This window comes from Nannospalax galili, unplaced genomic scaffold (assembly GCF_000622305.1).
Source record: "Nannospalax galili isolate Female #2095 unplaced genomic scaffold, S.galili_v1.0 scaffold224, whole genome shotgun sequence".
In the NCBI taxonomy this organism is placed as follows: domain Eukaryota; kingdom Metazoa; phylum Chordata; class Mammalia; order Rodentia; family Spalacidae; genus Nannospalax; species Nannospalax galili.
Genome location: NW_008351360.1, coordinates 179,003 through 193,079, shown reverse-complemented (window position 1 = coordinate 193,079; position 14,077 = coordinate 179,003). Strand labels below are relative to the sequence as shown.

Sequence of the window (14,077 nt, the reverse complement as noted above, 5' to 3'; positions counted from 1 at the left end):
CTTTACCCCATGGAATTGAAGCCTAAGAATCCTTCTCTTGTTTCCTTAACAAGCTGAGTTCACTGTATGTGTTCATTTGGAATCTGTAAGTCTTACGGGCTTTAGCATGTGATGGGACCTTCTTGACAAGACCTGAGATTCTGGGTTCAAGTGGTTTTGCCAATGACACAATGCTGCATATATGTGGTATGTGGCCAAGCATGCATGCAGGGAGAGAGAGAGAGAGAGAGAGAGAGAGAGAGAGAGAGAGAGAGATCCCTCAGTACCAAGTGTGACTGCAAGATCCCAAAACGGCTTGTGTTTGAAAAAAATAACTGGTCCGTTTTGGCCAACCTAGCTGAGCAGATGGGGTGGCCCAGGAGCAGGTGTCCTGGCAGGTCCAGCTGAGGCACTGCTTTCTACAGCCATCCACCCCATGACCACTCACCTCATCTTACATGCCTTTTGCTACCACTTGACGTGGCATGACATTACAGTACGGTTCATGTGCCCATGAGAAGAGATGAACAGTGTCAGTAAAAAATTGGTTTTTGTTGTCATTTATAGATGTACTTGACCTTCATACTGTCCCTGGAGTAACTGGAACTTGCTGTGGTCTTCCCAGCCTTGGAATGGGCTGAGTCTTGAGAAGGAAGAACTCTTCCACATGCACCAAGAGTTAAGTCTCCGTAGTCTCTCCTCATAAGTCTTCTGGGAGCAATAGCAAATTAATTTAATTTAATTTTGGGGGGAGTATCTTTTTGAGGCCTGTAGCCCCAGCTGGCCTGGAACTACCTATGTAGATCAGGCTGGCTTTGATCTCACCTGCCTGCCTCTGCCTCCCAAATGCTGGGATTAAAGGCATGTGCCACCACGCTCAGCTTAATTTAATTTTTAAAAATAGAAATATCTTCTCTATTAATGACTCAAGCATATTTCTTTAAATATGGGAGTTTTGAATTCAAATACTTAGGAAAAAGCAAGCTAATATTGCATTAGCTGTAGTTATTACACACTGAAAAGTAAAAGAGCCTGAAACAGGGAGTGATGGAGGAAAGGAAAAAGAATTAAGTTGAATAATAGAATTTTTTTCTTAATTTGGGGGAACTATGACGTCTTTGTAGTCATAGCTCATTTCTGTAGATTATTTTCCAAACGCACAAAATGAAACCCAAAGGGAGACCCTTAAAACCTGGAGGGGTGCAACATGAAGGGCTGTGATTATCCAGGACCAAGCGATCCAGCCTTGGGTCCACGGAGCTTCCTTCTCTATTCCCAAGAGTTAGCAGGATGAAAATGTCTTCCCTGTGATTGTTTTCATTTCTTTTTTTCTCAGAATCTGGGTACGTACTGTTGAACACCTTGAAGAAGTTGAATGTTTTTGTCTGCATACATGTGTGAATATAGGCCTTGGAGCACTGGAACGTGTGGATCTGGTTGACTGTGTTATCTCAAGCATTAGGGCTGGTGTGGCGAGAGAACACCACAAAGGTTATGTAGTCAGTGTCATGACGCAAGGTGGCATCTAGAGGATGTTTCTGTGGCTAAAGAGGACCTGGGAGACTGTGTGACTGGCTCTTCATCCTTCTTTGAATTCCTGCATGAACACCTTTCTAATGACCACACTGTCATCATCCTTAAACACTGTGCTGAAGACAGAGACTTTCTTTTTTAGATTCAACATATATGGTCTCTTCATCCTAAAATGGGTAATCACCCCATTCTCTCCTCCCTTGCCCTCTTCTTGGAAATGAAAGTATTTCTCAAAGACAAAGGCAAAATGATTTCGGCTAATCATGCCAGCCTGATGCACAATAGAATCCTTGGATGCAGGCCAATTGTCAAGGTCTTATAAGCAAAGAAACTGTATCCTGATTGTGGAGGTATGGTAATAAGATGGCGCTGAGCAGCATAGGTGAAGGTGGAGCCAGCTAGCCAGCTTGGCACGCAACAATAAGAAGAAGTAATACTGATTGGAGCTCAGCCAGTGAAGGACGCAGGATCACCTCGTAACACTGAGTTAATGCTATGAGAAGGGCCTGCGTGCTAATATGTGACCTCTGAGCTGATTGGATGCCGGCATCCCCGCCTATGCTATGCTTGTGGTTTTTGCCTTTAAATATTGTTCAGCCTTAATAATAAATGAACTCCTGCTGGACAAGACTCCCTGCCTCCTTGGTGGTGCCTCAGGAACAGAGGGTTAGGACAGCAGCGCACTCCTCCTCCTCAGCCCCCATCGTGCTGCGAGCGGGGAAGGACCCCCGCACTGATTCTGGGCTTACCAAGAAACTCTGTATACTCTTTAATAACTCATCTGTACCATGTGCCTGAAGTTTTTCCTAGAATTTCAAAGAAATACTGACCATCACTTTTGTTCTATTAGGATTTGAAATATGATAGAGGATGCCATTCAAATCTGTAAATGTTGCTTCAACCGTGTTTGATTTGTTTCTGGTGGCCTCATTCTTGAATCTGAGCACAAGTGACTTCTTGGTGATACAGTTGTTCACCTCTATTCTATAGGGTCATAGTGGCAGTAAATCCAACAGGGAAAGGATGAAAAGGATGGATGGGAGTAAGAGATGGAAGGATGGATGGAACTTTCCTGCTACCCCGATGACGGGCCCTGTGTGCTGTCGGTTAGGAGAGAAGGGGAAAGGGAGAGGGGCAGGCAAGATGAGGCTGGAGCAGAGGCAGATGCACTGCCTGTAGAGACAGCCACTACCCAGCCTGCCCCCCAAGGCCCAATTTAATTTCTTTTTATTTTCTATTATGTTTGTGATGTGTATATGCTTGTGCTCATGTGGGTTCCTGTGTGTGTGTGTGTGTGTGTGTGTGTGTGTGTGTGTGTGTGTGTGCGTGTGTGTGTGGTTTGGAGAATAGTCGCAGATGTCAGCCTCAAGAATGCTGTGTACTTTGAAACAGGGTTTCTCATTGGCCTGAAGCTCACCAATTAGGCTAAGCTCCCTGGCTAGTGAGCCCTAGGGAGTCTCTTGTCTCTTCTTCAGTGCTGGGATGACAAGCACATGTCACCATGCCTGGAGGATTTTGTTGGTGGTGGTGGTTTTTTGTTTTGGTTGTGTTTGGTTTGGTTTGGTTTGGGGGAGTTTTTTTTGTTTGGTTTTGTTGTTGTTGTTGTTGTTGTTGTCTTTTTGAGACAGGGTCTCCCTGTAGCCTCAGCTGTCCTGGAACTCACTGTGTAGACCAGGCTGGCCTCGAACTCACAGAGATCTACCTGCCTCTGCCTCCTGAGTACTGGGATTAAAGGTGTGCACCACCACGCCCGGCTTGGGTTTTGTTTTTTTTTGTTCTTTTGAGACAGGGTCTCCCTGTAGCCCCAGCTGTTCCATGATTCTCTATGTAAACCAGTCTGGTTTCAATCTCACAGAGATCTACCTGCCTCTACCTCCCAAGTACTGGGATTAAAGGCATCCCCACCATGGCTTGCCTGGAGTTTTCGGGTGAGCTCTGGGGATTGAACCCAAGTCCTCACGCTTGGAAGGCATGAGCTTATGAACTGAGTCATCCTCCCAGCCCTAGACTTACTCATGCTTCCATTTTCCCAGCTAGAGAAGCAGAAGACACAGATTTTTTCATTCTTGGGGCACTGCGAGCACTCACCAGATCTCTCCAATGAACATTTAAGGGCAGAAGTATCTTCATCCAGGCTGTGAGGAACCTGATTGATCCCCATGTTTGGGGGACTTTGGGCTCAGCAGAGGATTTTGCTTTGTCCAAGTCCTTCCTTCTAGACACCAAAGTTCAGGATCACCACTGGGCTCTCACCCTCCAGATATTGTTCATTCACCAGTTTCTAGGGCATTCTCTGTGGTACACAGTTCTTGCTCTGGAAGGGATCCTAGTCCAAAGAACATGGCAGAGAGCTGATGTCAGTCACAAGGGGAGGGCCCAGCAACAAATGCATTGCAAAGCCCCTTGGAAAGCTGGGAAGACCCCACAGACATATGGGACCTGTGCCTCATGGGGACAAACTGGATTGCTAGTGCTCAGTGAAGGGCTTTTCTTCCTTTTTTACACAGTTCTCTTTGGGAACAGTTGCAAGAAGGCATGTGTACTAGGCTGGGTTCTTTAGCTGCACAGAACCTAGAAGATATATGTCTGTTGTAAAAGGAGATTTATTAGGTTGGCTTACACAGACTGCATAGCTCAACAACGGCTGTCTGTGTGCTGGAGAGGCTGAGAACACCATAGCTGCTCAGTCCATGGTGCTGAAGGCCTGGAAGATTCCTGGAGAGTTCAATTGAAAGACTAAAGAAGCTGCAATTCAATGTCAGTGGAGGACAGCTGCACCAGCAACAAGTGGAATAAACACAACAGACTCCCCAGGAAGAGTAAAGGTAGGTAGGCAATGGTGCCTTTCACTCTAGAACTGCACCACCCATCGGAAGGTGCTGCGCACTCTGAGGGAAGAGCTTGTCTTTGGCTAATCCTTTCCGGGAACTCCCTCACTGGCTCCCTAGAGATGGGTCTCTTCAGAGATTTCAGATCTTGTCAGGGTGATAAGATTGACCGTCACAGCAGGTACAGAGGGCTGTTTATGGGATCTTTTTTTCTGGTGTTAGCATGGTGTGTCTTACACTTCACTTCACTCTCAACATGTATCAGCATATTTCAGGTGAGTTTGTTATAGACAGCAGGTAAAGGGGCCTTTAAATATATGATCCTATGATCTCTTTTATTTAAAAAAATACCTTATTTTTATTTTATGTGTATGAGTATATTGCTTGCATATATGTAAGTGCACCCATGTTGTCGTGCAATGCCTGCAGAGGTCAGAAGAGGGCATTGGATCCCCTGGAACTGGAGTTATGGACAGTTGTTAGCTGCCATGTGGGTACTGGGAATTGAACCAGGGTCCTCTGCAGGAGCAACCAGTGCTCTTAACCACTGAGCAATCTTGCCAGCCCTCTTTCATGTATTGTTCATATTTAAGGAAGTGTTGGTATTGTTGGAGTAAAAGCTACCAATTTACTAAGTTTGTATTAATTTTATATTTAGTTTTTAAGGTTTTCTCCTCTGCCTGCTTTCTTTAGTTTTAAGTGTCATATTATCTCATTTTTATTTTTATTTTACCATATCATTGTTACTCTTTCAAAAATCCCATTGGTTGTCCTAGGGTTTACAGTGCATATTTAAAATTTATCAATGTTCTGCCCCCAGCAACAAACTCTTCATCCTCCAAGGCCTTTTAAAGAAAGCCCCAGAATACCCAGCATTGTGGCTCATACCTTTAATCAATCCCAGTACTCGGGAGACAGAGGCAGGTGGATTTCTGTGGAATCAAGGACAGCCTGTTCTACATAGGGATTTCTAGGCCAGTTGGGACTACAGGGTGCATTCTCTATACAAAGCCAACTCCACGGAGGACGTGGGGAAAATTCCAGAGCCTGAGAACACCAATGGGTCTATCTCAAACCGGAGCGATGGGCACAGGCCAGGGGTCTGTAACCAGCCACTAGCATTCAGGTCTGGTTGTTCCTGCCTTTGTTTGTTTGCTGTTTGCCAATGTTGGAGATCAAACCTAGGGACCTGGCACGTACTAAGTAAGCGCTCTACCACTGGGCTACACCCTAAGCCCTCTAGTTTTTTCTGAGTGCTTGCCTAGCATGCACAAGGCTCTGGATCTATCCCCAGCACCACACAAAATTGGGTGTGGTGGTATACAGCATTTGGGTGGTATAATCCCAGCATTTGGGAGGTGGAGGCAGGAGCATCATGAGTTCAAGATCATCCTTGGTTACATAGTGAGTTTGATGCAAGCCTGGGCTATATGAGACCCTGCGTCAAAGAGAGAGCGATGAAGGGGAAGAGGAAGAGGAAGGGAGGGAGGGAGGAAGAGAGGGAGGGAGGAAGAGAGGGAGGGAGGGAGGAAGAGAGAGAGGGAGGGAAGAAGAGAGGGAGGGAGGGAGAGAGGGAGGGAAGAAGAGAGAGGGAGGGAGGAAGAGAGGGAGGCAGGGAGGAAGAGAGGAAGGAAGGAAAGAAGGAAGGAAGGAAGGAAGGAAGGAAGGAAGGAAGGAAGGAAGGAAGGAAGGAAGCCCCAGATCCTGCTTCTCCCTCAGAATGTAACTAACTTGTACTTTGGCTTCTGAACAAAAAAGCCTTTGTCACTCTGCCATCTGTGTGTACTTTTTCAATTCTTTGAACAAGATACCAAAAACCTGGGATACAACTGATCCAGACAATGACCACTGGTAACAGAGGTATCATCAGGACCTCAAGACAGCCAGACAGCACCCTGGAAGCATGCGTATTAGTCATATAACTAATATATGCTAATATATAATTAACATATGTTAATATATTAAAACTACATCTTTGGGGTGACCAGATGGTTCAGTGTGTGAAGTTGTCCTCTGACATTTATATACCCACACACATCACAACCACACAATAACAATAAAATTTATAAAATAAAAATCTTTTTAATGGAAGTTTTCACAATAAAGCATTAAATAGAGAATACTTGGGGAATAAAGGAGTGAGTGTCACACTGTCTGTGCAACAAAAGCAGGAAGGTAACTCCCCAGCTGGGGAGAGATTAGTTGGTACCTTGAGACTGTGTGGAAGAATGAGGAGAGGCTGCCAAGCCTGCAAAGGTTGAAAACATCGCACTTAACATCATGGAACTTGAAAGGGTCTGAGGCACAAAGCAAGAGTCTGACTGTGGGAAGACAGGTGTGGCATTTCCCATGACTGGTTTGTTCATAGGAGGTGTGAATTGATTTTCTCTTAATAGAGGAGTGAGGGAGGAAGGGCAGAAATTTTATTTTTGCTGTTTTCCCTTTTGTGACTTTTAACCCTTTATTCTGTGCATTTATTTCTTTTTAAAACAAAACAAAAACATTTTATTATTGGGGCTGGAGAGATGGCTCAGCAGTTAAGAGCACTGGCTGCTCTTGCAGAGGATCAGGGTTCAGTTCCCAGCACCCACATGGTGGCTAACAACTATCTGTAACTCCAGTTCCAGGGGATTTGATACCCTCTTCTGACCTTTGAGGGTATTGCACAACACAGGTGCACTTAACATACATGCAGGCAATACACTCATACACATAAAATAATAAGATATTAAAAAACATTTATTTTTATTTTTAATTATGTGTAGGTGTATGTGGGGGGGTATGTACCCATTAGTGTAGGTGCTTGTGGAAGCAGATGCCAGAAGCATTAGATTCCCTGGAGCTGTCACAGGTGGTTGTGAGCTGCCCAATGTGAGTGCTGGGAACCAAACTCAGGTGCTCTGCAGAGCAGTACACACTTTTAATCGCTGAGCAGTCTCTCCAGTGCCCATGCATTGATTTCTACTACATTACATAAGATAAAATAGGAAAACAGGAAGGATGAGATGCACTCCCTGCAGGCTCCTCCTGTTTGTCCTGTCTTCAGGCTTTCTCATCAAGATCTCTCAGACTCCTTCCCTCCTGTCCCAACTCGCTCCTCTCCTTCATCTACCCCAGGATTGCCCCCTCCCCATTTCTCTCATTGCTCCCATCCTCACTTGCCCTCACAGGTTATGTAAAATTCCCTAGCCATACATGAATGAGATGGGCAAGAAAGCAGAAAGAGGCCTAGCCTGCATAAGCATGAAGACTTGAGTGTGAATCCCCAGCACCCACATAAAAAGTCTGGGTGTGGCCACACACACTTGTAATCACAGAGCTATTGCAGGCAGAGATAGGAGGATCTCTGGGGCTTGCTGGCTGCCAGCCCCAGCTCCAAGTTCAGTGAGAGACCCTGAAGGGATCAAAGAGGAGAGTGATAGAGCAGAACACCCAGTGTCCTCCTCTGGCTTCCACACATGCACACATGGTCACACACACACACACACACACACACACACACACACACATGGCAAAAAAAAAAAAAAAAAAAAAAAAAGAATCGACCAGAGAGTTCTGGAAAAGAAGCAGGTATCTTCTATTCCTAGCAATTAGTTTGCTGACCTTTGCTGTCCCTGAAGTACATTTCCAGTGGGCCACCTTGAAACCTATGGAGCCTGGCTAGGGCAGCACTTCTTGGCTTCCCAAAGAGAGCAGTCTGAGGGTTGAGTATGGAGAAAAAAGGCTCAGAGAGAGTTCACACTACTCGCCTTCATTCTCCTCCACCCTGGACCGACCCCACTACAGACCGTGAATGAGAACCTCAGAGGTGCTTGGATTGTGTAAAGTCTCCCCTTGGACAGAATCATGGCTCTGGATTCCTATCACCTGGTAGCTACATCACTGTAGACCACACTGGGTCTGGGTCCCTGCAATCTGATGTGCTCTTGAGCCTGGATGAGCTTATCACTATCACCTCAAGTTACTGTACATTAAGTCATGACAAGGAAAGTTGTCCCCTGTCATGGGGAAGGAGTCTGTTTCCCAAGCAGACTCCTGTTTTAATTGTGTGTGTGTGTGTGTGTGTGTGTGTGTGTGTGTGTGTGTGTGTTGCATGTGTGGTGAATGTACTTGTTAGTGAGGAAATGTGCATGTGTGTGTAGGTATACTTGTGTGGAGGCTGGGCTGGAGCAGAGCATGGAATGTCTTTCCTTGATTGATCTGTACCTTCAGTTTTTGAGAGAGGGTTTTTCACCATTGATTTAGCTAGTCTGGCTTGCCTGTGAGCTTTTGCGCCCTTGTCCAGCATTGGGGTTATAGGTTTGTGCTGCCATGTCTGGCTTTTACATGGATGCTGGTGATCCAAACACAAGTCTTCATATTTGTATGACAGACACTTTACCCTCTGGGTCATCTCCTCAGCCCCAGACTCCTGTTAACCTCAATGCTGTTTTTCTCCAAACATGAGGCTCAGAGTCAATAAGAAATCAATCAGAAAACCACTCACATTTTGACATTTCATTCTTTCAAAAAAAGTATTTACTGAGCACTCACTCCATCAGGAACAGTACAAAGCCACAGGACTGTTTGAAGTAGGGTGGTCTCCCTGCTGGGTTCTCAACCTGCTCACAGAAGACATGTAGCTAAAATCCTAGGGTGTTCGGGCATCTGTGACCTAAAAGAAGAAAAGGGGTGGAGGCTCTGAGGGGTGTCAGCTGTGGGAAACCAGTGGAAAGTTCCAGACCTTGCTGCAGAGCAGGGCTTCTATAGCAGGATATGGATGGGGTTTGAATCCTACTATCTGTACACACTATCCATGTGTCTACAAGAAGATCACATCAGCTGTGTCACAGTTCCTTGGGTCTGAAAATGAGCATAAGATTTACCTCAGACTGCTGCAGGGGTCAGGTAAACTGTCCTGACTGTGACCTGTTCACAACCAGGATCAGTGATGACTGATCAGTGACTGAGTGTGGTCCTGGGAGGCGGTGTCAGATGGAGCCTCCCAGGTGAAAGATCCTGAGCATCCTATGTCCAGGTCTGCAGAGCCTTGCTACTTGTCTTTAACTTATGATGTGTAGCTCTCACCTGACACATGGAAGGCCTCAGAGTGCCATTGAAGGCAACAGCCACAAGAACATTTCTAGCATGAAGTGAAGTGTTGGTATTTAGGCACTGAACCTGTGCTGCTGTTAGAGTTGCAGCCCTGCCTGGAATTCCTCTACTACCCCCACAGAAACACTGCATAAAGTGTGACCTCTCCGGAAGTCTGCCTGCCATATGATCCTGGAAACAAGATTTCATAGCTATTTGTCATATCCTCATCCTTTTCCTATCACTGTGTTGTTTTGGCTGAGGTAGAATCCTTGAGGAAGTGGATGGACCCTCTGTCCCTGCATCTGCTGTCCTTCCTAGGGACACCAACCACCAGCTCCTTTCACGATCTGAATGCTTGGATGCTGTGGGTCTGTTGTGTTAGGAGTAGGGGTGGTACACAGCTCCATTCAGAAGATTTCCTGGAGAGGAGATGGGATGCTGACAAAACAAAAGGGAGAGTCAGGACCTTTGCTACTCCAAGGCAGAATGGCAGAGGTTGGAAAATCAATGGGCATTTTCCTATCCAAGGCATCAGTTAGAGAGAGCAAATTGAGAGAAGTCATTGTTTGCACAGAGTGATCCATGTCAGAGAACCTGGAGGTACTGATCAACGAGAGTCTGGCCAGTCCCAGCAAGGCTGTACACATGCACCGTGCTGGCTGGTTCCAGGCTCATGCTGAGATGGAACTGGTCCTTCTTGTTATTCCAAAAGATGCAGTGATGCAGTGTACATGGCCTCCTATCTTGGACAAAGTGTAGGCTGCAGTGAGGCCAGTGGATTATTGTGAGGTCAATCCTACAAGGTCCCCTGCATTTCAAGCATTGAACCTCATCCTTCCCATACACCTCAAGCAGGTGGATTGGCTATCCTGATCTGCATTTCCGAGTTGGACTGTATTCTGTCCATCAGCCTCACTGACCTGTGGTCTAAATAGCAGCCAGGCATCTGCAGCTTCCAACAGCCCTTGGCCTTGGTCTCAGGCAAGTATGCTTCCACATAGACACACCCCATCCTCCATCCCCTCTCCCATCCCCCTACCCTCCTTGTCCATTTGCCTGGGTATGTTCCTCTCTACCCTCAGTACATCCCTCGTAGCAGGGGTAGGGGGACATGAATATTTGTATCCTTGGTTCTTCTGAATGATGTTGTGAAGATGCAGCTCCTGATGAGGATGAGGCTGTCCGGTCAGTGTACCTTGGCCATGGCTAGCCTGCAAGCCTCTCTGGTTGGCCACAAAGATGTCCTCTAAGGCCATAAGGCATTTTGTGGCACACACAAAGGAACCACTTGCTACTGTTGGCTGTCCAAAGTGAGTCCCAGGACTTCTTGGTGATATCCATGGGGGTTCTGCTGGGTAGAAAGAGCAGAGGGAGGCTCAGGATCCCATTGACCCCTGTGTGATGCCTGCTCTCGTGCTCTGAGGCTGAGCTGCTGGGGCTGGCTGTCCACAGAGGCATAGGCTTGGACACCTAGCTTGGAGGGTTCTAACCTGAGCTGGCTCAGGTCCAGGAAGAGGTCTGGACATTTCTGATCTTGAGGGCTGACAGGAGAGGGCAGACTACAGACATCTACTCCATTAGGGGTGCTGCTTGCCTTTTTCTGCTGCACAGCATCAGGAACCCAAACCTGAGACTGCTGGAAGAGCCCACTGCCTGTGTTCTGCTTTAGAGACTGGTCATCTGGATAGATCTGCAGGGCTGCCACATGTGCCACATAGCCTGCCAGCATGGGCCCCGAATCAAGGGTGCTTCCCCCATGACTTAGCTGTAAGGGGCCTTGAGAACACGTAAGGTTACCAGGTGACCCAGGTTCCTTCTGAGAGCTGGGCCAGGTAGTGGGGTTTGGAGCTTTGCTTTTCCTGGAAATGCCCGTTGTTATGGTAGCTGCAGAGGACAGGCCTTCAGGGAGGTCTTGTGTTCCTTCCTCCAGAGAGAGGTCTTTAGATGGGGTGCCAATACCCCTCACAGGCTCCCTTTGGACTTTGCTTTCTCTAGCAAGCAGATCTTTGGTACCTGAGTGTGCCCATGGCTCCTTTCTGCTGGGTGCCAAGCACACTGTGGCCTTGCCCTTATTTAAGACTTTGTTCTCCCTGCCTTCCAGGTTCTCTGCTGGGCCTCTGTGGACTCTGTTGGTGCCAGGTGGATCACTGGGCTCCCCAGAGGCAGGGGTGGGAACAGGTGGGGTACGGCGGAGCCAGTTGACAATGCCCATGGTGATGGCAAGCTCTGTGTCACACAACTTTAGCAAACACTCCTTGCCCTTCCAGGAACTCTGTAGGAAGCCCTGGCTGAGCAAGTCAGGGCCTGGGGCTGGGGCCAGGTTCTCCTCAGCTCCCACATGGAAGCTGCACATAGACAGTGGGGTCCCCAGGGCAGGCCCTGATAGACTCTCAGACACACATAGGTCATCATCCAGACAGGGGCCAACAGGGGCCTCACTGGGGTCATAGAAGAGCTCATAGAGAGCATCACCACTGTAACTGTCCCTGGGGAAGGCAGCTGCAGGTGTGCCTGGGCTGACAGCTTCCTTTTTATCCTCCTCAAGGCCAGGTGAGAAGGAATCATAGTAACCTTCATCACTTGTGGACACAGATTCCGGCTGTTCACTTTTGGGAGTACCTGTGTCTATGGAGCTGGCTTTGGAGCCACTGGGAGGACCCTTGCAAGGGAACAGAGGAAGCTCAGCCAGTCCAGCTGTGTCTAACCTAGGCTGGTCAGTGTCTGTCCCCTGGGAGCTTGCCAGCCATGGACCCAGCAAGGCACGCTGCTGTTGCCTCACAGAACGGTTCACACTGTCCCAGAACTTAGTAAAGTCTGACACCTCATTCTGGGCAGGTGATGCCAGTTGCTCCACACTACCCTGGGAGGGGCCTAGGGGAGTCTTGCTTTCCAGGGCCTGGGGTGAACAAGCTGGGCTTTCTGGGCCTTCACTCAGCTCCAAGCATGGTGCTGAGCTCCCATCTGCAAAGATCTCCCCACAGCCTGTGAGCGAATCAAAGCTCTTGAGTGAGGCCACATCCTCACACAAGGAACTACAAAGGTCAAAGGATGAGTCAGGCAGAAACTCACTGTCAGACAGGTCCTGGCACAGGCTATCTAGCCCTAGTCCCTCACCCATGGAGAGGAAGGCTTTGCCTTGAGCTGCAGCACTCAATGGGACCCCAGGCGATGACAGGCTCTTTCCCTTAGCTGCCAGTGAGGCCAAGTTCTCTGTCTTGCTTCTGCGGATGTGGAATAGGTTTCGGAAGCACTTCTTGGACTTCTTCAGGGAAATCCTTTTCCTTGGGATGCTCTTGGCCACAGCTGGCACAAAGGGCATCTGGGGTACAAAGTGGCGGTAGTCAATCATACGTTGACTTCCGGGGGGCTCTGGGAAGCTCACACTGCCCACCATCTGCCCTGTAGTGGCAGCTGTTTTTGCAGCCCCTGGAACACTGTCATGAGTCTTGCTCTTCCGCACCAACTTGAAGGTGGGTCCACAGAGAGGTGCAGGACCCCCTTCAGGATCAGACTGTATCTCCTTGTTGGGGCACCTATCATACCCTTGGGTGCAGGGACTGGTCTGGGAGCCCTTTTCACCACAGGGTTTCTGCTGTCCTCCCTGTGAGAGTGGCCAGGGGCCTGCATCTTCCCTGTCTGGAGCAGGGGCTGCTGGGTCTGTGGGTTTCTCATGGGAAATCTGCAGACTGGATTTGATGAAGGTCTTTCCTCTCCTCAGTTCCATGCTGCCAGTGTTCTGGTCACTGTGGAGGAAAGCAGGAGGCACTTAGTATCTGTGGTGGTTAATTCTTACTGTCAGTTTGACTGGATTTAGAATCACCATGGAAACATGCCTCTGTATACGTCTGTAGGGCATTATCTAGATTAGGTGAATTGAGATAGAAAGACCCACCCTAAATGTAGACAGCACCATGCCATGGGTTGAGGTCCCAGACTAAACAGAAAAAGAGAAAACAAACTGAGCAGTAGCATTCATCTCTATCTGCTTCCTAACTGTGGATGTAATGTGACCAGCTGCCTCATGCTCCTGCCACCATGCCTTCCCCAGCATGATCATCTGTAGCCCTTCAAACTGTGAGCCAAAAGAAATCCTTCCTTCCTCAAGTTACTTTTGTCAGGTATTTTGTCACTGTTGTAAGGAAAGTAATTGATACAATATCTAAGAGTGGAAAGCCTGCAGCTTCTGAAAGACTCCTGCCACCCTTGCTCAAACAGTTCTCTCACTGCAGAGTCTCAGTCCCATTGGGTTTTCCGTGGTGTGGAAGAGAGAGCGAGATGGGATGACCCCACTGCACCACCCTGCTCTACTTTTATAGATAGCTGAGGTCACAAAACAGTTAAGTCCCATGCCTAGGAGCCCACATGACTAGGACCTGGAGAAGGCTGCATCTGTGGACTTTCAATTCCCCCAGCACTCTAAGCTTATCTGTCCTATTCAGACTCCTATTTTCAGGCTTTAGAATTCAGCAATAGCACTGTCTGTTGTGTAGCCATTTCTTCCCATTTGAAACATTTTTCTGGAGGGAGTCTCTTTAAGCCACAGGAATTTAAAAAAAAAAAAAAGGAAAAAAAAAAAAAAAAAAACCTAAAAAAATTCCCAAAATTAACAAAAATTCAAAAGAACCTCCCCAAGAATAATATAAGCAACAACATTCAAATTC

General features: G+C 47.6%; 1 protein-coding gene and 1 pseudogene across 1 annotated transcript in view; both read right to left on the bottom strand.

Annotated features, from left to right (window-relative positions):
- Positions 1-1,261: 1,261 nt before the first annotated feature.
- On the bottom strand, positions 1,262-8,901 carry LOC103746159 (annotated as a pseudogene).
- Positions 8,902-8,983: 82 nt separating this feature from the next.
- Positions 8,984-14,077, bottom strand: part of Amer3 (APC membrane recruitment protein 3) — an 11,381-nt gene continuing 6,287 nt past the window's right edge. Inside the window, exon 2 of the mRNA XM_008848267.1 lies at positions 8,984-13,159. Coding sequence (XP_008846489.1) covers positions 10,708-13,140 — 2,433 coding nt within the window. The 5' untranslated portion in view covers positions 13,141-13,159 and the 3' untranslated portion in view covers positions 8,984-10,707. The remainder of the gene's footprint in view (positions 13,160-14,077) is intronic.